Source organism: Neolamprologus multifasciatus, chromosome 15 (genome assembly GCF_963576455.1).
Source record: "Neolamprologus multifasciatus chromosome 15, fNeoMul1.2, whole genome shotgun sequence".
NCBI lineage: Eukaryota > Metazoa > Chordata > Actinopteri > Cichliformes > Cichlidae > Neolamprologus > Neolamprologus multifasciatus.
Window position 1 is genome coordinate 728804 of NC_140453.1, and position 27903 is coordinate 756706.

General features: G+C 44.7%; 1 protein-coding gene across 3 annotated transcripts; it reads right to left on the reverse strand.

Annotated features, from left to right (window-relative positions):
* Positions 1 to 26983, reverse strand: kif26bb (kinesin family member 26Bb). 3 transcript variants are annotated; one of them, XM_085132050.1, is made up of 15 exons: positions 26379 to 26983; positions 25846 to 26190; positions 23625 to 24074; positions 21174 to 21295; positions 20894 to 21065; positions 15017 to 15226; positions 14600 to 14693; positions 12018 to 12289; positions 10468 to 10645; positions 10242 to 10380; positions 9533 to 9692; positions 6355 to 9424; positions 4301 to 4470; positions 2713 to 2863; positions 1 to 372 (listed from the first exon to the last, which is right to left on the reverse strand). In XM_085132050.1, the coding sequence occupies exons 1-15, from the start codon at positions 26439 to 26441 to the stop codon at positions 173 to 175; spliced, it is 5796 nt and encodes a 1931-aa protein (XP_084988176.1). In that variant the 5' UTR covers positions 26442 to 26983; the 3' UTR covers positions 1 to 172. The 3 variants fall into 3 exon arrangements, with proteins under 3 accessions (XP_084988176.1, XP_084988175.1, XP_084988177.1); XM_085132049.1 differs by having other exon boundaries at positions 6355 to 9427; positions 26379 to 26978; XM_085132051.1 differs by having other exon boundaries at positions 186 to 372; positions 4315 to 4470; positions 6355 to 9427; positions 26379 to 26977.
* Positions 26984 to 27903: the final 920 nt, after the last annotated feature.

The window sequence follows — 27903 nt, forward strand, 5'->3', positions numbered from 1 at the left end:
TCTAAAATGCTGCAGAGGAATTCCCACCAGGGGAGGCAGTGTGCTACTTCACAACATAACAAGTGTGTACACGAGGTGGTCTCACCTCTGTGTCTCGAGTGTCGAGATAACTTCACTGATAATCAACAAGTTCTACATAAGAGTCTAAAAGAAACATATTTCAGCCAGTAGGTCAGGATCTCTTTGCGAATCTATGATCTGCCGTTTTTCGCCGTCTCTTCTTACGCCGTCTCCCGGCGACACCATCAAAGCAGGTGACCATCATGACGTTGGCCTTGCAGAGGCTGACCTTGTGCTCCAGCCGCGCCGTCACCAACTCAAGTGCTTCCAGATGCTCCAGGGAGTCCACCTCGAACGTCTGCCATAGGCCGACTGGGGAAGGACAATAAGGGTCAGTGTGCTACGTACACTTCTGTGTGTGACGGCAAAAAGGAGGATGAATCAAATCGCTGAGGTCAAAGTTCACATGGTAGATTTTTCTCAGACCCACAAACGTCATCATTGCATTACAAAACATTCTCATACTGTCAGAACTGCTTTGCCTTATTCTTTAACAGCATCACATGCTCTGTGATTAAAGTATAACACAAACTGTCACATGCTGGTGACGGTGTTACTAATGGTGCTAAAGAGAAGTGTGGATGCTGCTCCTGTGAAAGGAGGCTACAGCCTGCTGCATATAACAAGCTGATTACTTGCTTATTCACTGAAGTGCAGCTCAGACGATTAGTCATTGAACCAGTTAATCAGCTGATGGCTCATGTTTTAATCATCTCAGTCACCTTTCAAGCAAAATCACCCAGTTACAGAATTATGTCTTCATATTTATTTTATGGCTAAACTTTACACAAATGTTACAAAAGGTCCTACAAAACGATACGAGATGAGATGCTCTCCATCTGTGTGCAAGCCCAGCACAAGTATCGCAGTATTGAAAGTACATTTGTATTGTAGCCTGTGAATGGTTGAGAGACCAGTGTATAAGCTGTGTACCAGTATGTCAGTATGTTGGCACCAGATGCACGTTGCACAGCTACGCTAGAGTTAGCTCGCTAACCAGCCCAGGTGTTTATTATGGCGTGAACACAGACTGTACATAAAAGATGAACATAGCTTCTGAGTCTAAAAAATGAAGCCATTGTGGAAGTGCCTTAAACCTGTATTACCTCTCACGGCCAGCAGAGGCGTCCCTGTGGTTACATACATGTTATAATGAAGTCGTCTCTGTTCTCTTGCTCTAACACCATCAAATGTCTTCTCCTGGTAACTATATGGACTCAGCTTGATGACTTTAACACTATGGTCCCTCTCAGAGTCAGAAAGTAAAGTCCAGTGACTCAGGGTAAACCTGGAGGCTAGACTAGTGTGCAGCGCTCCTCGATTTCACGGTCAGGTCGGCCACGCGTAGCTTCTGGTTTCAAAAGTTAAGATGAAGGCAGTGAAAATGCTCAGGCTAAGGTTCACAACAGGACTTCCTTGATGCTGAGCGATTGCTGATGGATATGTTTTTATATCGTCTGTGTGAAGTTTTGCTACCTAACATCGTGGCTAGCTGGTTAAGCTCAGGACGCTTGCTCATTATCAGTGTCACTGTACTATGCAAAGATATATATACAGTCCTTAAACTGAAACGGGCTGTTTTACACCCAGAAAAAACCCAAAACATAAATCAAAGTTCTAAACATGAACTCAGGGATGATGATAATGATGGCTGCACCGTTGTTGTTGATCACTGTTTCAGTTTGTTTTTAATAAACTTAATGCCCATTTCCCCCTGTTGCCATTTTTCTACTTTTGAGCGGGACTGTATATACTTGTTTGTGACCAGTGGACTCATTTCTGTTAGATATTGTTGCTCATTGTCGCTGGAACTGAGAGAGAGACATTAATGGAAGGCAGGGAGAAGTGTGGAAGCCAAAGGCTGATCGAGGAAACTAAGGCTACGTTCACACTGCAGGCGAAAGCGCATCAAATCCGATTTTTCTGACCCTGTGTGACACATCTATCCGATCATGGTGTGACAGTGTGAACGGCACAAATCCGATGTTTTCAAATGTGATCTGGGTCACTTTCGTATGTGGTCCTGAATCCGATACATATTTGATGTTTTAGAAAGCTGCTGTTTGATGGTCATGTCGCATTAAATCCGTCTTTTACGTCACTGACACAAGACAGACGCCGATTATCAGCGCCAGATAAGACATCGCGAACGCTTCCATCAGGTGAAACTGTTGGGAAGACAACGTTGGAGAAACGTAAACATTTTACTGTATAATCTGCAGATTCTGACAGAAATCTGCAACTATCCTTTGAAGCAGCGCTCCTCTAAAACAGCAATAAGGATCATTATTAGGTTATTTACATTATTATGTAAATAACAAAATAACTTAAAGCAAAAATTGGGAAACGTGAAGTCTTTATATTAACGCCATCAGTCAAACATACTGTTGCTCTGGGTCTAAACAGAGCGCGTTGTGTGTGACGTCTTCTTTTGTGCATGCGGCCGCTTTGAGCGTCACACTAGAGCGCGTTTGCTGTCACATTTTATTCATAGTGTGAACGAGCAGACAAAAAAATCAGATTTGATCCAAAAATCGGAATTGAGCATCAAGACCTGCAGAGTGAACGCAGCCTTAATCTAGATGGCGACTACTCTTTTCAGATATTAGCAATAACAGGTTACAGTTAGTTTTTAAAGATAACTGCACTGACACTCGCGGTTCCACGTGGCGGGCTCCAGCAGGAGGCGCTGTTTGGCCAGCTCCAGCTCTCTCCTCAGGTGGTTGTATTTGGCTCGGACTGCGGAGATCCTCTGCTGCCGGTGCTCCAGAAGCTTCAGCTTGGCACTGAAGCATGTGGGCCCCTGAAAGCAGAAACACAAGCTTTTCACTTTTTTTTATTTATTCTAAGATTTTTAAAGCACAGCTTAAATTAAGTAGATTTAATTTACTCTCACCATTTAAACAACGAGGCCTGGAGTACTGTGTGTGAGTACTTTGTAGGTTTTAATGAAAAACAGCTTCCACCTCTCAGCTGCTCTTCATGTAAACATCATGTTAGGGCAGAGATGGGCGGAGCATGGCAGGCGTTTGGGGGTGGGGGTGAGGGGGGGGTCAATAAATCCATAGTTTTTAAAATCTGGTGTTTTACCTCCATCCTGCTCTGCTTGTTCTGTCTTTGTTCGCCGCTGCAGCACTGACCCAGTTTACCCCATGTGGTCATTAAAATTGTATCAAAGCTGCCTGAGACGGGTGGAGGCAGCGAGTCGTCTCACGGGGCCAGACCTCTCGTCGTGGGACATCACGTCACCACATGGACCCTGTTTTGCTATCAAGCGCATTTTAAATGGCAGACGGTCTTTTATGCGAGGTTTACACAGTCAGCTTATCAAGCGTGCTCTTCGTCTGCATCGAGCTTCTACTGGTGAAGAAAAGAAATAGAAAAATGTCCCACGAGTGGGAAATGTTTGGTCTCCTGAGACATTTCTGTCTATGATTTGACTCCTTTTCTATTTCTTTCCCATTTAATATGTTTACTGGATTCATATTCAAAAAATTTATCATCAATCATATAAGAAAACAAAGTTTTATGAGCCACATTACATTTGAAATGGGTGGAAATTAATATATGTTAAAGGTATGAAGACCTTGTAGCTGCTCAGTACAAACACAGGGTCACATTGTGATTTGCTCAATAACTCAACTTCCAGTTAATCTATGACCTCGAGACCCTGGAGGCTCCTCATTGTTCCTGTCAGGAGTGTCCTTGTTGTTTTTAAGCACTTTTTGAGTAAAAATACTGTAAAGTATTTGTGTTTTTTGTAAATTTGCTCGGGACTCTTATTCCTTGTTTATTCTAAGCTTTGTGTGAACCTGCACGCTGTCTGTCACTTTGCTGCTGGGACAATAAAGGAAATTTCTATTCTATTTATCTTATTCTACTCTTATTGTGTTAAGTTGACACCATAGCTGAGGTTTCTCGCCTCACAATATCTGCTGCGTCTCCTCAAATCTCTGCAACAGAGACGGCAGATCATTTCAATTTATTCCATTTAATATATCAAAAATGATATTGCGGCAGCATTAACGCTGGTCCTTTTATTCCATAGCAAACATGGTTACTTACCATTTCCAATACAAAAAGAGAACTAACTGAGTTCTGCAAAAATGACTTCATTAAAAACCACAATCCTGTTTTTGTGGCTGTTCGCGCTCGCTGCTCGTAGAGGTTATAAAGGTCATACTGTTTATTACGTAATGCCCTTTAACCTCCAACAAAAAAATCAAAATAAACCCAGCACCTGTTTGCCAGCACCTGCTCTTTCCTGCATCCTCTGTACATTGTCGATCTCGTAGACCTTGATCTCGTAGGCCTCCGGGATTCCTTGGTCCATCCAGCGAGACCGCAGACCGCTAGCCGAGCGCCTCAGGGTCAGAGGTGAATCATGGGAAAGGTGGCGCTGCTGAGTACCTAGAGCCAAGAGCGCCAACACATGTGAGGCAGAAGCACACGTTAGTGGACTTTTGTTGGTTCTTAATGTAAGTGTTGAGCATTTACAGACGAGGCAGCGACAGCAGGAAATGATTCACGAGCTGCCGTATGTGGTTCCTGCTGCAACAACAGTTTGCCTCAGGCCAAAGTGCAGCTCGCAGTCAAGACCGGAGACACAAAGGCTGTGTTCCAATTCAGGGTCTGCACGCTTGAAGTACGCGCACTACGCGTACTACGTACGGCGCGTACTATAAGTACGAGAAGTGCGGAAGTGAGAGGCTTGTGAAATGGGACGGTCTAGCCTACGTCGCGCTGTTCAGGTCGCCTGGGCAACCATGATACTAACCGCGAGAAACGTTACATACAGCTTTGTTTGACAGAAATGAAGGAGAAAAATGTTTTGTTGGTCATTCATTTCTGTCATGACATCACTTTGATTAGTTGAGTATCTGAGGCTGAGACCACAGGACTGTAAAACATGATTCAAGGGCTTCATTTCTGTACTGAACAGTCATTTAAGATTAGTTAGTAAATAATAATTAACTAATGCTGGTCATGAGACTAAAGTCATCTCACTATGGTAATGTAAATGTCATATGGACAATATTTATTTATATATGTGTGTGTGTGTGTGTGTGTGTGTATGTATATATACGTGTATACATACATCTATGTATATATACACACGTGTATACATACATACATATATATATATTATATATATATATATATATATATATGTGTATATATATAATATATATATATATATATATATATATATATATATATATATATATATATATATATATATATATATATATATATATATATATTTAGAAGTAGAGGCTTTAAAACCAAGTTAACGCTGAAAGTACAAACATCACTAGTGTCACATAACTTTGCCAACATGTGGCCAACAGCAATGTTTTAATGTTCTTTATTATTAAACATTCGCACATGAATAAGTGACGTCATATTCAGCACTTACTTTTGACAGTTCACTCTTGGCCGCTCCCTTCTGCCGTATTTTGCAGCAAAATTATCCACACCCACCGCCGCGCTATGAATTGTGGGATATATGGGACCACGAAGCGTGCACCGGACCACGCTTGATATTTGGGGAAATTGACGGCGCATTTGGAGTATGCATTTGAAGTACACTTCGGATTGGGACAGCCGTCGTCGCGTGGCGGTGACGTAATCGCACTTAAAATGCGTACTTCAAGCGTGCAGACCCTGAATTGGGACACAGCCCATTACTGCAACTCTCTCTGAACTGAGTCAGTTTGGCAGTGCAGGAAAAGATAGTGAGTGCTTCATATTCAAACTGTAGATTTTAGTTACAGAAGAGGACACATGAGGACAAACTGAGTGCACGCACAAAAAGCAGTTAACAGTGTGTTATTTCAGGGGACTATTTAAAAGTCATATACTTATTCAAGTCGTGTCTCCTCTGCTGTTCCATTAGCATCACAACAGTGAGTGTTTCCAACATAACTCTGTTAGAGTAATCACGCACACACCCATCTGTTAACACAATCACACATCAGTGAGAATCCTTCCTGCCTTCATGTATTAATGATGTGACTTCCTACACAATCTGGCTTTTAATGCGAGCGAGGAAACTGGGTCTGTCTGCGTTCACCACACATGTCGTCTTTCATTAATGTCACATTAATATGTTATGTAGTCGGATTATGAACCAGACATGTCACCATGAAGCCGGCGTCGGTGGTGAAGCAGCGGCGCTAACGTTTGTGTGAGAACGTCTGCTTTGAGCGTCTGTTGGTTTCTTTGCTTTATAAAACTTTACAAAAGTGAAAGTCGTTTAATTCATTACATAAAAACTGCAGGCGCTCTTACCTGTACCACCTCGTCTCCGAGACGAGCGGCTGCTGCGAGCGGCGCCGAGGAGCGAGCTGCTCCTGTCGCTGACGGAGTCTCTGGCTGAGGTGCTGCTGCCCGTGGCCTCGCTGTCCCTCACCATGCTGTCATAGCCGCTGCTCACCAGACTGTTTCTGTTAGAGAAATGCAGGGACGTCTTCCCCATAGCTGGCGGTAGATCGCCGCTCAACACACTGGTGGTGTCACTCGCGTGCCCGCTCAGGCGATCGGGCATGCGGGGAGATGTCAGCTGACTGTACGGGGAGGGCAGCGAGGTCGTTTGGTCCGATCCTCCTGTAGTGGGACTGGGGGCCCTTTCCTTGAGAAAGTCTGAGAGGCGGCCGTTCACAAAGCCCTGAATGGCAGATTTTGTGGACGAGGACGTGGAGCTCTGGCTTGGAGTGCGGCTGATGGAGCGATGAGACCGTGGAGGGGACGAGGGGAAGAAGGAGGACGTGCGTTCGTGGCCGACTGTTTTCCTGTCTGGAGACAGGCTGGCACTATGATTGATGTCCTGCAGGGTTTTGTGGGAGACGCCGGCGTTCTTGATGCTAGGAGCTGACGATCGACGGACTTTGGGGCTAGACGTCTTGAGCTTTCCCACAGCAGAAAGCTTGGAGTGGATATGCCTAGAAGACTGAGTCGCAGGGTTTTCAGACGGGAAGAAATGACGTTCAGACCGAGGATTTTTCCTCGGGCTCCTGCTGGCCCTCGGAAAGGTACAATCTCCCTCAAAATTGCCTTTATAGCCAGACTTCCAAGCTCCTTCAGTACTTCCCCTGGAGCTTCCCCTGGAGCTTCCCCTGGAGCTCACAGAGGCGTTGCTACCGCCTCTTTCTAGGGCTGGAAAGTCTCTCGGGATCCGCCCGAGAGAGCTCGTCCGTCTAGCCAGCTGCTGCAGTTTGGCACTGAAAAGCCTGCCACTTTCCTCGATCGGTGACCTGAGCCTCCTGCTTGTATTGTCACGTTTTACTGTTGAAGTGTTTTTATCAATCACAGATCCAACACCCTTCCTGAAAGTACCACCAGGATCCTGTTTGAAGTCTGATCCATATCTTTGAGGAGAGGAAATATGGAGGTTGTGGTTAGTGGGGGAGTGTTGCCTCACCTTCCTCCTCTCGAGAGTTACCCTGGGGCTGCAGGGAGTGGATGATGTCAGCCCCCTCGAGTCTACGAGGTGGGCATCCTGCTGTTTGGCGCTTTGCCATGCTCGAGGTAAGCTACCTGTTGAGTAGGAGCAAAGGATGGTTTCTTGGCAACCAGGTGACTCACTGGTCCTCTTGGGTGTATTTCTGCGTGTGACTTCAGTCCCCTCTGAAAGCTTTGCAGCGTTAGCGGAGTAAACATGCCCACAGTCTCTGGGGTGGGGCTCGTCTGTGTTTGTCGGCTCACACGTTTTGTTGTCTGGAGGTTTAAAACTCAAATGTTCTACGACGACTGGCTCATAAGACATTTGGCTACAAGACTTCTTGACATGTTTGTGAGAAGCTACAGGTGCACACTCCTCCTGAAGGACCTCCCTGTCCTCTGAACATCTCGCTGTATTTCTTCTGGACTCTGATTCTGACCTGACTCCTGCTAAAGTTTCACAATGACCTTCGTTGTCTAAGTCACAATCCACGTCTGTATTAATCAACATGGGGTTAATAAATGAAGGCAACGCCCTTTTCTCCCTTCTGACTTGATGCTGGGACTTTTCAGTGCCAGCAGGATGAACAGCAGAGCTCTCGGGAGCACCGGAGGAGCCTGAGGCTGCAGATTCCTCGCCGACGTTGCTGATGATCTGGATTGGCTGAGAACCAGCTGAGTCTTCAGCCTGTGCCTGTGAACGAGCTCCGTCTCTGATGCAAATAATATTTCCCCCTGTCCTCGCTCTGTCATACGCTCCACTGATGGTCACCTCTTCCACCATAGAGAACACCAGCTCATCCTGACCTTTTAAGTCCAGCGGCTGCTGAACCGTCACTGTGATCGTGGCTTTCATTTCCTTAACTTCCTGTTTGGGGCGACTGTTTAGGACGTCTGCGAGTATAACACTTTTAGCCAGGGAGTGTGAAGAGGAGCAGGTAGAAGAAGGAGATATGGGGGAGCTTTTGCCAACTGGTGAGGTCCTTTTGTCTGTTTTGAACCAATCAGCAGGTTCAGCTCTCTCCTGTTTGTGTGACGGTTCAAGTGCAAGAGCACTGGCCCCTGCTTTGACCTTTGTGTCCACGTTACAGCGCTTGGAAGAAAACTCGTTACCTGATTTAAGCGTCCTGGTGCTGGAAGGCTCAGAGCGGCAGGTTGCGTTCAGACCAAGAGTCTGGTTGAGCAGTTCCTCACTGGAGCTGGTCGCACTACACTCCTCACAGTCGTACAAACCCGAATCTTCTCTCTGGAAACTGTCTCCAGGGGCGGCGCCGTCTGTTTGCTGTTCTGCAGCAGAGGTCTGACTGCAGCTCGACCCCTTAATCAGCAGCGTCTGTGGAGCTTCAGCGTCTGCTCGTTTTACAGATTCCTCCTGGTGCTGGGACTTAACCGTGACATTATTTAAACCTTTTAAGGAAGATCTGAGCACATCCATGGTCATTTCACTTCCATCGATACACCCCAGACGTTCTTGAAGCTGAGCAAACGTGTCACATTTGAGACAGTCCCTCTCTGGTTGCTTCCTTTCTCCTTTCAAAGCGTCGGTTTGCCCCAGAAGAGCTGACTCTGTCGTCTTCTCTACTTGCAGCTGAGGAATTCTCAGAAGCTCCTGGAGGAGAGCAGCAAACTCGGGGTCGTCCAAGTCCGGCTTGTTAGGGTGCAAAGACGGTATGATTGGTACAAACTCGGGCTGTGCCTGCCTCGGCGCTGATCTGGGGTGGACTGAGCCATCTGAGTCTATCTGGATGACTGTGTCGCAAGACTGTTCACTGCTGGAGCGTTCATCCAGTTCATCACGCAGGCGAAAAGGACGGATGTCGACGTCGACCTCATCGGTGGAGTGGAACGCCCGCAGGGAGAACGACTGCAGCCCTCTTTTTTCTCTCGTCAGACTCCTCGCACAAGGAGAACACGAGGTAGACTGCTGAGGACGAAGGTGGATGATGCTGTTAGATAAGCCTCATAAATCCGAAGCAACATTCAACAATTTTGGATTCTAGATAAAGAGTGACTCTGTCATTTATACTACCTTCGTCCTCTTCTGCGTCCTGCGAAAACGAGAAGCGAGCTGGATGGTAGAGAAGTTCTCTTGAAGGTGTGCCAAAGAGTCCATGATTTGAGCAATTACTGTAGTGTGGCAACTTGTGTGGCCCAGAGACTCTCGAAGGAGCAAAGTCAGCTTCCCACTCCTGCAGAAACAGTGCAGCGTCATGTGAGTATCTGCATTGTGGTCGCAGGTTTGACTGCACCAAAGTCAAAGTAAACTTTATTGTCATCAGCATACGAGACGACGAGGCTCCGGTTACATCGGCGCAAAAAAAGCTAATAAATTGATATAAAAAGGAGAAGAAAATAAATAAATATCAGAGTTACAATAAGAATTTAGACTTAGAGCTTTTTATTGTCATTGTGCAGTTTCTTGCACAGCGAATAGTTAGCTGAACCACAAAGGTGCTAAAGTATGAAGAAGAGAAACCAACATACAACGAAGGTGGAAAATAAATAAATAATTAAATAAATAGAATAAAATAAAAAACTGTGTATATGTATACATATGTGGGTGGAACTATATACATGGTGTATGTGTAGGAAACATTGAAACAGACTGGGACCAAAATAATTTGCAGTTTGGGGTGTTCACAGTGTTGCAGCTTGTAAACACGGAGTATAAAGAGGTGAAAGAAAACAGGAAGTTTTTAATGAACAAACAATTTTCCTCCTTTGTTTCCAGTTCTTACTTGTTCGCGGTGGTTTTCTGTCCACTAAGAAGAGACAGGACGATTGGGCCCAGCTCAGAATGAGGGGGTTTATTTTTGTTGACACCCCTCATACCACTACACACGTCTATCATGGTCAACTTGGTGGCGCCGCGGGAACCTGAGGAAGTTATACAGTTGGACTTTAGAGGAGGTAAAAAGATTTCACAGATGCAAATCATAAAATATCTGAATATTTCACTGCAACCTTTTCCAATGGTGCTGCTCTCTGTACGCGGAGGCTGGACGTGAAGGGTGAAGAACATGATGGAGCTGTCACACAGGTACGTGATAAAGTCGCTGTGCCGACGCGCTGCGATGGCCGCATCCAGGAGGGAAGCAGCGCGCTCGGCGGTGGGGGCCTTCACCCGGTTGTGGTTGTGTAGCTGAAGGAGAGAAGAAGCAGATTTGCTGTAAAATCAGCCCTTTAATCCTGATCACATACAAGGTCTTAAATAATCAGGCCCCATCTTATCTTAATGACCTTGTAGTACCATATCACCCTATTAGAGCACTTCGCTCTCGCTCTGCAGGCCTACTTGTTGTTCCTAGAGTATTTAAAAGTAGAATGGGAGGGAGAGCCTTCAGTTTTCAGGCCCCTCTTCTGTGGAACCAGCTTCCAGTTTGGATTCAGGAGACAGACACTATCTCTACTTTTAAGATTAGGCTTCAAACTTTCCTTTTTGCTAAAGCATATAGTTAGGGCTGGACCAGGTGACCCTGAATCCTCCCTTAGTTATGCTGCAATAGATGTAGGCTGCCGGGGGATTCCCATGATGCATTGAGTTTTTCCTTTCCAGTCACCTTTCTCACTCACTATGTATTAACAGACCTCTCTGCATTGAATCATATCTGTTATTAATCTCTGTCTCTCTTCCACAGCATGTCTTTATCCTGTCTTCCTTCTCTCACCCCAACCAATCACAGCAGATGGCCCCCGCCCCTCCCTGAGCCTGGTTCTGCTGGAGGTTTCTTCCTGTTAAAAGGGAGTTTTTCCTTCCCACTGTCGCCAAAGTGCTGCTCATAGGGGGTCATATGATTGTTGGGTTTTCTCTGTATCTATGAAGCGCCTTGAGGCGACTTTTGTTGTGATTTGGCGCTATATAAATAAAATTGAATTGAATTGAATTAATCTGTCACATTCATCCCACTGTTGCTAATCACTGTTCGTTTTGAAACAGGTTCAATATTGTTACAATGAATCTTGTGTCTCAGCAGCAAAACATTCAGGTTTCAGTTTCTTCAAGTGTCGACTGAAAACACAGAGAGGATGTGGTGCCCACACACAAACACGGTGTAATCAGATATAATGTGCTGTGCAGCTTAATAGGTTTCACTCCCAGCACCATCATCTTTTCCAACACAGTGTGGACCATTATCCAGCCTGTCTAAATAAAGATGAATGAAACGTTCTCACATCCAGAGGGCGCACACTCACGCAGGCACCACAGACAACAAATCGAACTAATCCAGTTGGCATGAACGTGTGAGAATACCGTCTCTTTGAAACAACTAGAATAACTTTAAAGGGGTTTTTGTTGCTGCTGTCTCCTATCCGCAGTAAACAGGAGCACCTTTGCTCCCTGTTGTCTACTTTGGGTTTGTGTGTTTATGAAGATTTATTAGACTTTTATGCCAACAACAGTAACTCCACCACTACAAATGTGGGTCACTGGGCCACAGCGTGCAGAGGTAAGGGAGGCACAGTGGGAGGAGTTTAACAATCCCTTCTCTTAATGGTAAAGCCTTCTGCTCTACCTGGGCTCCGTAGACCGGGTCCTCCTGGAGTTTAATGTGGGCTTTCGGGCTGTCGTGGATGCTGCCTAATGATGGAACCACTTCCCCCAGCAGATCCCTCAGTGTGTCCTCCTCCCCGCAGCACAGTTCGATAGCAGACACTGACACGCTGAGATCGGTCCACGTCCTCTCTCTGCGGCGCTCGATGGCGCTGTACAGCCAGGAGATGGCACAAGGAATCAAGCCGAGCTTCCCAATGTTCTCACCACTGCCCACCATACTGGACCAGGACCCTGAGGTGGAAGGAGAACACATAGATGCAGAGTTTCTATATATAAAAATGAAGTTTTCGCAAGACTCGATTCGGTCTTATGAAAAATGAATTGCACCCCAACATTCGATAGCTTGCAGCTATTATAGATCATGATCATTAACCAATGAATTTCTGTATGAGTGCATCAGCCTTCAATATTGTGTAACAGTTTTTGTCTTTACAACATGGCTTAAGTTCATTGAACTTTGTGGGTCACCTCGACTGTTCACAGTCACTGCCTGCTGCGTGAGCAGCTTCAGCTGGCTGAGCCTCACATTTGTCTCTGGGTTAGTTTGGAGTTCGTGGTGATTATATGACTACTCGGTTCCCAGGTGACTGCATGAGCCCAAATCCTCGTACCTCACACGAGTGCCTGACACTTGTATCAGGTGTTTATACTGATCCGTTGTGTTTGTTTGGGTTTTGGCTCAAATGTTGCTGTGCGTTACAGCCAAGCACCAACATTTTGCTGTTGTCTGTTCAAAGGACTTTGATCCTGAACTTTTGCAGTTTGCAAAGCTAAGCCACGCTGCCATCCAAACAAGCTGTATGTTTTCAGTCTTTCTAGCAGTGCCTTAATGAACTTTAACTTTAACATGCTAACTGAGGCTAACTGAAATGTAGCTCTTATGCACCGTCTAAGCATGAGTTACACACATTTGGGGGACCTTCTGTTAACCACACCTCAAAATGTGCTCACACCTGCAGATCATCAATGAATCACCTTCTTGCTAATTAGGGATCCTTCTGTGGTTCTTTGGTGTGCACTTATTAAGAGTGTACTTAGTTGGACTGTGGGCCGCCTACTACATATGAATTACATGAAGGTATGCATCCACACAATATATACTACATTCACAAATGTCTGAGTGGCACAATCAGTTTTTATATTATTTATGTCTGAAAAATATATTAACCATATCAATGCAACGTGTTGCTGACAGAAACAGTTTTCTGGGCTGTTTAATAAAATCACAGCTTCTGTTGTTCACGTGCTTAACATGAGACACAAGTCGTTGATTCCACTTAGCGGGGGAACTATTTTTTAATTTTCCAAAACAAATCATCCTCAGCCAGAGTTCGTTTTTGGGTAGCTTAGCTAAAAATGAATTTGTACGTCTGGCTTCTGCACGTGTACTACCAAACACAATGGGGCCACAGTCATAGATGAGGCCATGGGCTCCAAATAGCAACACCAAATAAACATCGAACTGTAACATCGTAACACTGAAATAAAGGCAGGGGAGGAGGCGTGTTGAAAACAGCACATCACAGAGCACACGTGCACTTGCAATGCTTTGCAGGCAGAAATGACTGAATAACAAAAGATTTCATATCAGCCATAAAAAATATCTGCAAGATTTTATATATGGATATATAGATAATCACAGATTTATAGCAAAGTCTTGAAATGGGGCTAATTGCAGGAAAGCATTGGCACGAACAAAACACATCATATGTAATCTCACAAGAATGCACGAATAAATGTTTTTATGGACCGAAGCCATGTTGTGTCTTTCTCTGGTGCACTTTTGCCCCACATTACTCTTGAGTTATGGGCTGGTTTCACCCTATCTCGTCTTATCCGAACTCTAATTGAATGAGGATAAGAGAATTGGTTTACTCCAATTAAAGGCCGAGCGGCCGTTATTCAGAGAGAAGAGTATTCTGTGCAGGAGATTGATGTCCCGCTGGCCGTGGGCCACATGTCGTCTGTACTGGCCAACTAATTCAATCAGGTTTACGGAGAGTGGCGTCATGTAAAAAAGCAGGTCCAAGGAGACCCTGTCCTTACCCTGTGTGTGTGTGTGTGTGTGTGTGTGTGTGCTACAAATCTATTAAACTCCTTTACCGCTAAGTGCAGGGCTCCATCTCTCTAATAGCAACATATCACAGTCCACTTTGTTTGCAGGCCCTTCTCAGCGCTTCAGCAAAATGAAGTGAAATATTTGCCTAAAACGTCAAACAATGGGAAGCTTTTACAAACACTGTATGCTGGATAATTGATGAACAGGCTTTTATTTATAAAGTAACAGGTGAAGGATGAATAACTTAAAGGAATTTTTTGTTTTTTTAAAGAGCAAAAAAGAGAAAAGTGACGGAGAGACGAGACAAAAGACACGAGGAGGCTGGAGATTTGTATCGAGAGGACAGAGGCAGTTTGAAGTGATAAAGAAAGGCTGAAAGATTGCAGTGGGATAGAGGAGGAGGTGGGGCGGGGATGATAAAAGCATCCCATTCCCATCTTGAGATTTTAACCCATGGCCTCTCACAAGGACCGATTACTCACCCACATCAGCACAACCCAAGCCCAGGACGCAGGCATCGCTGCCGCTGAGCACACAGCGGATGACATCAGCCAAGACGCCTGCACACACCTCGGCCTGGTCGAGAGAACAAAGGACAGCGAGCAGCTTGTGAAGAAGCGCACGAGCCAAAGCAGAACGGGGATGCAGACTGAGTCCCTTGGGCTCAGATACTGTAAGCAGAGCTTGGATAAAGCTAATTGATGGGCTGTGTGATTGTGGTGCTATCCAGGGCCTATCAGTTTTCAGGTCATCAGACAGAGAGAGGAACTAACAGTGTAGGATAAAGAGGAGGGAACATGTGCTGTATACATGTAATGCTACACAATCCACTGTCTGCCAACCTGATCACCATGGAAACAACTAAAGTCATATTTAAATGCTTTGCACCAGAGCCACACCTGGCTTGACTCCTGAGGATATGCGCTGTCAAAGGTGAAGGTCTTCAGGTGACTTTTGCCATCCCTGCCCAGTGTCATGGTGGCCCGCTGATGGCTTTTGGTGGCCGGCTCCAGTATGGTTACTCTCTTCTTGGACGGGTCGATGCGGAGAACAGGTGGTTGGCCTTGGCTCTCTGACAGCGATGGGTTCACCCTCAGCATGACTTTAACCTGTTCGCCAAAGGAAATGGAAACAGAGTCGTGATGAAATGTAGACACAGTACAGAACAAAATATCTGTCCAACTGAAAAATACTGTGTGAAAAAATAACAGTAAGAACAGCTGTCATGAGTTTAATCTCACATTATTATTTACCCAAAAATGCCGTTTCCATCAGCTTTAGCTGCGCTCTGTGTTTGCTGTACGCCCTGCTACGTTTGTGGGGAATTATCAAACATCAGAGGAAGGTTGGACCCACTGAAGCGTCAGCACCAACCCATTCTCACTCCCAGCTCATCAGATATGGCTGCTTTGTCAGAAAAGCGTTCCCATTCAATTATAGGAGGTTACACAGATACCAGGATTCAAGCATCCTCAAATCACAGAGCAGAATTTAGAGTCATTTAAATGCTTTTATTTTACATTTTTAACCTGAGTTTGGGGGAAAATAGCGGCCATTCGTGTAATGCTGCTTTGACGTTTCCATTATTCAGGGAATCTATAATACCCGAGTAAGACTTCTAACCAGCCATCAGTACTGCATGTGAGAGCTGGTTGTAGCATTGTGAATATGGGAGCACGCTCTTGTTAATATTTGGTAAAGCAACACTACGGATGAGCGAGGCTTCATCGATCCCCTCGCTGTTTGTAGCGTAGTCTTGTTTACAACCTGATGGACGGAGCATAACGCCCAGGCTGGTCTTAGCCACAATTACAGCTAATTAACTAAAAGCCACATCACCTTGTATTGTAGCTGATAGTCTGCCCCGTGCCTAGCACAACGATTGCTGGTCACCTGCAGCCAGTGTTGCCAACTTAGCGACTTTGTCGCTATATTTAGCGAGTTTTCAGACCCCCGCTAAGAAAAGACGTGAAAGCGCATATCGCTTTTACTCTCAACAAGCAGCGGGTGCTGTAACGCAGTCAGTTCTTCTTTTACTCTTATGCTGTTTTGGGGATCACAAGGTTTAAAACTACTTATAAACACACACACACAGTAACTCCACCAGAGTGCCTATTTCGGGTCACTTTTGCCGGTCCAAGCCCGGATAAAGGAGCAGGGTTGGAATTGTGACATTAAAAAAACAATAATTGCTAAAATAAATTTAATTTGTAGTTCTAAATAAATTCTAAATGCATTTAGGACGTTTTTTACTCACTTTATGTCTCTTCCACGATGTTATTTCTCTCTCCAACAACATAGGTTACAATTACATTAGCATGACCAATTATGCAAATTAGGTGATGACGTCATTTAGCGACTTTTAGGACAGCCAATAGCGATTTTCCTTACTGAGGAGTTGGCAACACTGCCTGCAGCCAATTTAGTATTTCTAGTGAACCTTGACAAGCATTTCTTTGGACTGTGGGTTTAAAAAACAACAACAACAAAAAGAGGTTTTTCTTGCTGCAGTGCTAGCTACCATATCATCATGGCATGACGCTGTAGGCAAACTGTAAAATGTCTGTATTGTTTAATATTTAATGCTTTAACCTCATTATGATGGCATTATAATGTATTTGTTGCTACTGTCCAGTCTAAGCTAAAAAGATGAACGCTAACATGATGCTAACATGTAAATATACAGCGCTAACTGCTAGCAGGTACCAAGAAAATGAGATCTTAATCTAAATGAGGCAAGACTGAGCAGCACTATGTCGCACATGGAGCCTTTAGGAAAGAGTCAGACTGTTTTATCTGAAAACTCTACAGTTTATTAAATGCATAAAACACTAGATACTCTGCTTTTACTGTACAACGTGTATGTATGCTAGCTGATGTATGCCCTTCATCCTAAAATCCATATACAACACCACAAACAGCAAACGGCAGCGACATGGTGTTTATGCATTCATTTTTTTAAACGTATGATTACCAACAGATTACAAACAGCTGCTGAAGAGTAAAGGAAAAGTCCGACTTGTGCTCTGAGCCCCTGCAGTTCAACAACAGGCGGCTGAAATACTGTCTTAGAAAATCCTCAGCTGGAAAAGAGAAAACCTGGGCCGAACAAAGTGATAAATGTCAAAGAGTATTGGGGCATCTTTGAGATGCTGAAGCAATGGAGGAGAACTTTGTTGAGCTAAACAGACGAACTGTCTTTGGACAACCAGTCATCCTTTAGTAAGGACATCAAATATAAATGAACTGACAACCAAGAATAAAATGGTGAATTGAAACAAAAGCATATTACACACCACATGATTCAGTCAGTGCAGCAACTACACAACCGCCTCATACATCATACATCAGCTGCATGACGATGCATTCCTCCTGCTGCATCTCTGCATGTCGTGACATTAATTCCTTAATGCACATCTCTGGAGGAAGTCTGAGATTTAGCGGCTTTAAGCTCTTAAATCGAGTTATATCCTGATTCTGACAGGCTCCTAACAAGGCTCACAGGTCCTGGTCTGCAGGAAAACAAGGCAGCATATACCAGACAGCGCACCCTGTTAGGGCTTATAAGCCAATTATAAAATTGTTTTTTCTAAATTCAGGTCTGCAAGACTGCAAGTGGATGTAGGTTCTGACACCCACTCAAATGTGGTTTTCCTGAAAATGCACAGGACTGCATTACACCACGATGAGATCATCCTTCATTGACTGAATTTGAAAAGCCATTTTCCATCTGCCACATGAAGGATTTTTTTCCCTTCCTCATGATTTTAATACCTTACGCAAGAAGTGGTTTCTTAACCATATTGAAAACGTGTCAAACTCTTTTTATGATGTTAAATTATTCAGGAGAACCATTTGCAAGCTGAGAAAATCCTCGCCTCTCACACGCATGCATATTCTTGCACGTTTAAATGTACAAAGCTGAGTGCTCAAGCAGGTGTGGCCGGCGGTGGGGTCTATTTGAGCCCTTATCTGTAACTCTAGACTACACCCAGGAGTCCATCTATGAGACGAGGGGAGGGCCCCCAGCCATATTGATCTCCCCGAGTTTCTCTCCCCGAGGAGGTGAGGAGAAGGGAGGAGGAGAACAAGATGGAGACATTAGCACCACATTACAGTGTATCACAACGGACGGGTGATATAGGATCTCGTCCAAATTGACTGAGATCTCCTTACCCCACAACACGGATGGTCAAAACACTTCCAAGATGGTGCCTGTGGGCTCTTTGATGGTTCGTCACCATATTTATACCTCACAGGACACGTAGTTGCCCAGTGGCGTATTTCATTGTGCAACCTATATATATTTTCCTTTTTAAATAATGCATGCAGGATGTCTGTGTATTATGAAGCAGTCAGTAGACGCTGCACGTTATATCCAGTGGTGGCTGTCAGTTGATTTATAGCACTGCATTAACTCCATCATGTTAGCCTGATGTGCAGAATTCTGAGTACGCGTTAGAAAAGCAGAGCACAATCATTGTGATTGATCCTGTTGCAGTAATATGCCATGAAAACACTGTACACTGATCAGGGTAATACTTGAGTGAGCGAAAAATCTTATTGACTGTAATTGTAGCTTTCTTAAAATGATGATGACACAGCCAGTACTCTGCCAGTGATCCATGTATGATGACTACCCCTTACTAGTGGGTTGGACCACTTCTCCCTTCAGAACTGCCTTAATTCTTCCTGCTGTAGATTCAATAAAGTGCTGGAAATACTTTGGTCCATGATAACAGGATAGATAGGATCTATTAAGTTGATAGCTGGAGACTGTTGAGGCCGTCTGAGTGAGCTCATGGTCAAGAAACCAGCTTCAGATTATTTGAGTTGAAGAGAACATCCCCCACAGCACGGACTGAACCACTGACACAAGCCAGGACAGATCCATGTTTTCATGTTGTTTATGCCAAATTCAGACCCTACCATGCGACTGCTGCAGCAGACACTGAGACTCATCAGACTGGACAATATCTGTCCAATCTTCTGTTAAGGAACATCACATGTGAACTGTAGCCTCAGTTTCCTATTCTTAGCTGACAGGAGTGGCACTGCTGCTGCTTTAGCTCGTCTGCTCAAAGGTACGCTGTTAGTCACTGTTCTTACTGTCTTGAAGCAACTGTGACCAAGTCATTTCCTCTGGGATTAAAAATATATTCTGATGTTGTAGGTTCAGAGAGGATTTTCAAGGTTGCAATGAAAAGCTGAGGTACTGTTACCTTTCTATCCAGTCTCTGCAACTGAAATGCCACTCGTTGGATATTTTCTCTTTTTGGGACCATTTTCTGTAAACCCAGATATGTTTGTGAGGGAAACTCCCAGCAGAGTTTCTGAAATACTCAGACAAGCCCGTCTGGCGCCAACGACAATGTTGGAAATTGCCAACATCACCTAAGTCCTCTTTCTCGCCCGTTCTGATGTTCACTTTGAACTTCACCAAGTTGACCTGACCATGTTTACATGCCTGAATGCATTAGTTGCTGGCATGTGATTGGCTGACTAGATATTTCCGTTAGTGATCGACTAAACAAATGAAGTTCCCGGAGACTTTGGACTGTTTTCCAGTCTTTCTCCCTTTGCAGTGCTGATGCAACTGTTGTTCAACGAGAATAGCTCGGTTTGACTTATCGTGACAGCGCAGACACATCGAAGCATAAATGCAAACAATGACATCGACCACTTACATAGGCTGCTCCACTCCATTAATAATTACAATGCCACTATTCATTCACTCTCACATTCATACACTGGTGGAGGCAGCTACAGTCGTAGCCACAGCTGCTGGGGCAGACTGACAGAGGCGAGGCTGCCATATCGCGCCATCTGCCCCTCTGGCCAACACCAGTAGGGTCTTGCCCAAGGACACAACGACCAGGACAGAGGACCCGGGGATCAAACCGGTGACCTTCCGGTTACAGATGCGCTTCCCGACCCCCTGAGCCACGGTTAAGATAAGGACTATAAATTAAGCATGGCTACTGCTCTGACCACCACACCGCCAGTGCTGCAGCCTTTTGGTGGTCTATACCAGTGGTCCCCAACCCCCGGGCCTCGGACCGGTCCGTGAGTCGTTTGGTACCGGGCCACGAGAGTTGAGGCTCAGGTGTGAAATGTATAGTTTTCAGGGTTTTTATCGGTTTTCAGCGTTATTTTGTTATCGTTTTTATCGTTTACTCGGTTTTCCTGGGTCTTTTCACGTGTGTTATGAGTAAATCTTCTTTTTTCTGTACCGGTACTAGTTTTATTTTGTTGTATTTATCCGCGACACCTTAAAGGCCGGTCCGTAAAAATATTGTCGGGCATAAACCGGTCCGTGTCACAAAAAAGGTTGGAGACCGCTGGTCTATACTAGAACAACAGCGGTTGTTAGCAGAACATTACGGTTAGGGAACCTTTTATCTAAGTTTCTTAGATACTTTCTTTTTAGCAACAATTAATGAGTGGTTGGTTACAGTTTTACATTTTTAGTCAGACCTGCATAAGCAAATTATAAAAGTGAGCAGCTGAAAACAAATGCATTTGGCCTGCAGCAGCGTGTCATCGAGGGAAAATAAATAAATAGGCAGGCGTGCATTTTTATCCAACCCCAGTGTAAGTAATGGTCTCCAGCCTGCTGATCACTAAAATTTCTGCTTAGCTTTTGCTTCATGACACATTTTAGCAAGTGCCTAAATTATGTTCTCTCCTCCAAGTATCATAATTGATGGGGTTTCTGAGCAGCTAATGCGTTTGAGTGTACTACAGATCAATCTGATGTGCTAGAATTTGCCAACCTTGCCAACGCTGGGCGAGTCCTTGGTTCTAGTGGCAGCTTGCAGCAGGCAGGTGGGGACGGGCGGTGGGTTTTTCTGGATGATTTCCCTGAAGCAGGTGGAGAGTTGAGAGGGAGCTGGATCAGAAGCATGGCCCTTTTTCCTCAGTGTCAGGCTGAGCTTCTCAGCTGCCCTACGGGAAAGAAGTGAGGGGGTGTGTCATTGCACGGAAACTCCCGGTGCAGCCAGCACAGATCCTTTCAAACACTTGCAGTTATTTGTTGTGCATATATTGGCTTACCTAGTCAGAAAGGACATCGCTGCAGTGTTGGCGATGGACACCACTCTGGATATGTGCGGGATCTTAGAGGTGGTCTGTACAGCCCCGACATCCCTGCAGCTCTGATAGGCATCATCTGCAGCCTGCAGGGGAAAAGCTCATTAAAAAATCCAAATGTGTAATTGCACTGCAGCACCCACTCCAAAAGGGGCTATTATCACGGGAATTACTCTGGGGAGGAACATGAGGTGGGGTCTGTGTAAGTAGGGCACGCAGGCTGAGAGGGTTAACGTACACCGTTAGTCATATTACAGATGCAGCCGACTGCATTTGGAGTGTGAAGGATAGTTTGTGAAGGCAAAACGTGATTCAGAGTCAACACACTGCCTCTCATACACATCATCACTCCAGCAGCCTTACACGAATATATTCCAACACTCCAACGCTCCAGCGTTGGAGTGTTGGAACGGCGTTTAGGGCTCATTCATGAGTCCACAGTGTGTGTCTGTGTGTGTCTGTGTGTGTCTGTGTGTGAGCGGCGTGGTCGACTCTGCACGCAGCTCGACTCGTGCTGAGGCCTCTGAGCAGCAGCGGCTCAGCTCGTTCTTAAGCCAAGATAACAAAGTCAACTTTTGTTTTCGTAGCATCACAAACGCAAAGTGCCAATTAGTGCCAGAGGAAATCTGCGGTCATTGTCGGGAATGAGGAAGCCATTGATAATATGGATAATGCACACTTCCCCGAACCCTCCTGCTTTCTGCTTTTCGACTCGCGTCTTCTGTCGTAATCTTTTTTTATCGCTTCACTTTCCCTTGCTCCACTTCCTCATGCGGTCTTTGATGATGTCTTGTTTTCCCCTCTCCTTCCTCGTTGCCCTTCCTTCCCTTCAACCCTTTCATTCCTTGCCTCCAATCTTGCACACTTCATTTCCTTCTCTCCTCTCCTTCCGTTCTCCCTCTGCCCTTCTTTGCGTCTCCTCACTTCTCGTCCTACGCTTTCGCTTTCACCGAAGCTGGAAAAACCTCTCAAACTGAAACACGTACGAATCATTTCTTCCACAGTACAGGAGCGCTGTTATTGTCACATTTGATTGGACGTGCCTTCAAAACAACAGTTTTTAAAAGAATCTCTGAACTCCTTTGGTCCAGTTAAGCACTCCTTCTCACATAGTGATAACACGGCTGATAAATTGAAATTCTCAGTCATTTTTCAAACAATGGTTCTGTTATTTCAGACAAAAGTACACAAAGCAGACTTTCTTCCTGGATGGTGACTGTCACTTTTGACAACTGCTGCTAGCAGATTTTTATCAGCGAGCTAACTTTGGTAGTGCTAACTCTCAGAGTTGAGTGAAAATGCAAAAAACTCAGTTTTTATGAGGACTTTTTAAAATGGTAAATCTTTTAAAAGGACCTCACACAGATGCCTACATGCACATAAACCAAGAGCCTGGAGCTAAAGCTGCATATCCCAGTTTGAAGATCAAGCAGACGAAATACTGCCATTACTCTGCACTGTTCTGCACTGGAGATCATATTGCTGATGATGTTAAGAAGGATTCTAAAAATGTGCTATCAGCATGTAAGATCACACTTTATTTTATGCTAACATAATACTCAGATCTGTAAAAGCTCGAGCTGCCCCGTGTCTGCAGTTCACTAAGTAAATATCAGGAGCTTATTATCAGTACAGAAGCAGGACTAAGTTTAGATTTCACGATTAGTGAATGGAAATCAATTTTTAGCTTTGGCAGAGACAAAGCGTGACAGAGATGCTAATGTTAGGGATAGCTCCTACAGTGATTATGCTAGCATGAAATTGTCCCTCAGCTGAGCGTGCTAATATGTCCACAGGCTGCTGCTCTGTTTGACAGAGCTCCCGGAAAAACCTCCACCCTCAAAGCAATGTTATACTGTAGACACCCTCCTCAGATATATCTCTGTGCAGTTTACAATAACTGTGGTTCAGCAAACTGAAAACTGTGATGCCTACACATATTATCTGTCAGCCAGGTCAAATGTAGTCCTAGAATCTGTCACTAACTACATTAAATGAAGGATTTGGGGTATTTTTAGTTGTTGGCTCACAGCAAAAATGAGCCGACAGCTGAGTAAAGAAAAGTCAGTTCTCAGGTTTATAATCTTTTTTATTGGGGACTTGGGAAGGACACGCTCAACCGTCTTCTATCACACTAATGCATATTTCGCCAGCCGCAGTGTTTAATACGACCGTCCCTCTATTGATCACAAGTGCTTTTTGACCGGCCGGCTCAGAGGTAAATCACGAGCCGATTCCATTCCATTAGCAAAAGTACTTTTGAACAACACACTCAGCCACGGGATGGAAATAGGCTCTGATTAGGCCCTATGAATCACTGGCTGACACGTGCGCCCGTAAAGGCACACATTACCCATATAGCTCGTTAGGCGGGCATGTGCGATTGAATGCTAAGAGAAGGGCTCAGAGTGGTACCTGACGGTAAGGGTTTGTGGTGACACCATTAGCTCTGGATGCAGATTTAGAAGCCACCAGCTGCTGCTGCTCCTCCACCCAGCGGCCCATATCAGGGTTGGGGAGCTTGGGCCCCCTTCGTCTGAGGGTCTGCGGGGTCCTTTGAGGCGTCCTGGGGCTGCGCGGGCTCTGAGGAGTGTGGCTTTGATCCAGAGCCTCCCTCGAAGCCCTGTCTCCTCGCTTTGCTTCAATTTGTCCAAACAGCGAGCCGGTGCTGAGGCTGGCTTCAAAAGAAGGCTTGGCTAATGCCTGACCCCGGCTCAGAGCCACATGGATGGCGTCTTGCTTGAGCTGGTACAGGTTTGTACCGCAGGCTCCACACTCCCCCTGCTCTCTTTCTCTGAAGTCTGTGGTGGGCCGACTGTGGACCCGGAGGTTTTCATGAAGAAATGCTGACAGGTCGCTCAAGTCCTGCACAAGTGAGAGAACAGAGCAACAGGAGTCACAGACAGGAACCTTTGCTGTTTGTAGTACCTTTTTATTATTGCACAACACTCGCCTGTAATTGACAAAATAAGATAAGTCGAGCGCAATCTTCACGTTAGGACACAGTAACAGTCGAATCTGTTTGATATCTGGCTGTATGATCACTGAGTGTGAGAACAGAGTCAGGAAGCCACTTTCTACATGGAGGTATTGATCAACACTGTCTTTATGATCCTTAACAGCCCAGTGAAGAAAACTGTGTTTACTGCATCTCACACGTGGATGAAACATGTCATAAATCTCAGTTCACTGGAAATTCTCGGAGACTAGCGTCATCCTGGAAGAAAGGCTTTTTTTGTCTGAAACAAAACATGTGAGACGTTGGTGTTTGTGTCTTTTTTCAGCCAATATTAGCATTTTGCTGAACGTCAAGTCATCACTGTGTTACTGTAATAGACAGCTGCTATCTGGATTGAATTTCATTTGGAAAAATCTGACAACAGGAGGTTAGAACAAGGAAAATCGTGCTACTTTAAAACAGAGATTCTGACACCTGAGGTTCAGGTCTGGCCCCGGCTGTCACAGCTAACAAGAAGGAATCAAAAACCATCATCTTGTTTGTCATCCTGAGAAAGACACACAGCAGCATCCAGCACACACTGCTTCTCCTTCCCTCCTACACTGACCGATGTTCCCTCACAGGAGTTCAACAGGAGCTCTTAAATGTTGCACAATTTCACTCGAAGCCTAAACGTGCTGAAACAGCTGGTGCTAAATAAACTTCCCTCATAAATAATATATAGAGATAATAATCCTGACGTATCAAAGAGGCAAAAATAAGCCAAACTGAATTTCAGGTCAGACTGATGACAGAGTATAAGGTGCTGCAGAGACAGCAGCAACTCCATCTTAACAGATGACGTTATTCACCCATGATGCTACTGAGAAATCACGATCAATAAACCTGCGAGCAGCTTATCAGATTTCTACTGACCACGTCTGTGGCCGCACGGTGCCTCCCATCTTCCTCCTGCTCTCCCTGTGGTCTCCAAAAACATGACACGCCCCATCCCACTTAAGAGGACAGAAATAAATAGCCTTCCCTCAATGGAGAGAACTGTGGAGATGACACAGGGAATATGAAATATTCATGGCCATTTAAAGCCACTGGCGCAGGAATGTCACTGGTTTACTTTGGCGATCGGAGTCCGAATGATGGATTTTGGTGGTGATGAATGTGCAAACGTGCACGCTTCTGAAAGGAAGCACCGAAGGTCTCACATGAACACTTGTTAAGCATCACTATGTCCTCAAAAGGAACCAGTTATGCTTCTGTGTGACATAAGTGTCATAAAATGTTTTCACAGCAGGTTTATTAGAGTTTATCAGCCCTCGCTGAAGCATTCATGTCTGCTTTTAACATTTTTCATGCATATTTATTCTTATTTATTCTTTCAGTTCACAATATTCAGACCCAAAGAGGTTATTTGAGAGGAAAAAGCAAGTTTGTGAATACTTTTGTCACTAAATTGCATCACAAAAAATATGAATGTGCATTTCTTTTAATTAATGCAACAAATATGCACCAGGACCACCTGCTGATAAGCATCCACATGCTTTCAGCTCATATTTCAGTTAAATGTTGTCTGTTGAGTCCAAACACGATATTATTACTGTAATTATATAGACTGCTGCGAAAGCACACGGCTGCATGTGCGTGCCACTTGATCCCCATCACTGTATCATTGTCACTGACCTTGCAGGAGAAGTGATGGTGAACAGCCAGGCTCAGGGCTTGTTTCTTCAGAGCAACAAGGGTCGCTGAGCACTTCTCGCAACGAGCAACTTTCCGATCGGACCTCCCAAAGCCGGGATTCGCCGACATGGAGCCTCCTCTACATATAGTCCTAAAGGACATGGTTGTCCGGATGCGGTCTCCTACAGATCCAGGGAGGGACTTGTAAGACGGGACATCGTCTGCTCTCTGGCACATATTCCGATATGGGTCGCCCCTGGACCCTCCGGCACCCACAGGAGAGGGGCGCTCCTTGGGCTGGCGGTCCTTCCCTGCGGTCTCAAAGTGATGCTGCACTTCTGTGCTCTGAGAAATAAATCATGATAAATAAGGATGTATGTGGGCTTTGGCGGGGGAATTAAATATCAATCGACTTGGACTACTGTAACCACACCCAAGTGTTTTGTTTTTTCTAGTGCAACAGTACTCTCAAGAAACTCGAAACCCCCACAAATGCTAACACATTTAGCCCAAAACGAACAAATCTGACTTACCCAGAGACCTCCTCTGATCGAGGCTGGAAACCCCTCTCTTCCTCTTCCAGTCAGAGATGACATGACAACTTGTAAATATTTAAAAAGACATCCGAACAAAGGCGGGGGGCATTTTCTGTTATTGATGCCGATCCTGGACCTGGTGCAAAAATATCCACTAACGTGAACGCCTAAAAAAACAAACTACAACAAGCTGAAATGCTGAGCACAGTCTCTAAGACGTGGAGTGATGGCAGTGGCACAGTGGAGGAGTGAGAGCGCACGGAGAACACTTCATGAAGTCACTTGGCTGTTTATTATAAGCTCCTCGGGGAGGCAGCACGGAGCAACTGCTCGGAGAAACCTTAGAAAAGGAGCAGGCGGCTGTTTGTGTTTCTTGACGTGATTCATGTCCTACATACTGTCGCTGTCCCGCAAATGTCACCGCACCTTCTTACAACCGACAACATGCCTGAACAGACGTGTGCGGAAATATCCACATTATTCTTACAATGTTTGTTTTCACCTGAGCAGCAATGGTATCAACGAGAAACTGCAAATATAGCTACAATATTTCCAAATAACTGAAATCCATGTCTCAGAAATGTATTTATTAATTTATTAATACATGATAAGTTAGTGTTTACTTAATACCTATTTTACTGTAAGTGCTCAAAGAAAAGTCCTGTGTAACAAGTCCAACTAACAGAAACGTTTTTTTTCTTTTAATTTTATTCTTTCAATGGAAAAATAGCTTTTGGAATACTGGGACAAAGTTCATTAGTCAAAGTTTTGTGTGATTTATTATTTATTTATTATTATTAGTGAACTTTAAAATGTGTGTTTGTCCTCTTCTTCTGTCTGCTTGCTGGGGTCACCATAGCAGATCATCTGCCTAAACTAGAGCCATCAGTGTTGTTACAGGTTAATCCAATTTTTAAATAAATTGAACAATATTAAGCAATAAATTGCAAAAAATAAATAAATACATAAATACATTTTTAAAAAAATAAAACGCGTGCATTGAAATCTTTTTTCTAATCTTTAAGACCTGTAGTACCCTGTCAACCCAAGAACAGTTTGCTCTCACACTTATTTGTGGTTCCTAGAGCAGCGGTCCCCAACCCCCGGGCCTCGAACCGGTACCGGTCCGCGAGAGTTGAGGCTCAGGTGTGAAATGTATAGTTTTCAGGGTTTTTATCGGTTTTCAGCGTTATTTTGTTATCGTTTTTATCGTTTACTCAGTTTTCCTGGGTCTTTTCAGTGTGTTATGAATAAATCTTCTTTTTTTGGTACCGGTACTAGTTTTATTTTGTTGTATTTATCCGCGACACCTTAAAGGCCGGTCCGGGAAAATATTGTCGGGCATAAACCGGTCCGTGGCCCAAAAAAGGTTGGAGACCGCTGTCCTAGAGTATTTAAAAGTAGCGCCCCTCCCTGAGCCAGGCTGTGCCGGAGGTTTCTTCCTGTTAAAAGAGGATTTTTCCTTCCCACTGTGAAACAGCCACTGATGTTTCTTAATTAGCGACAGTTTTCCTGCGTCCAC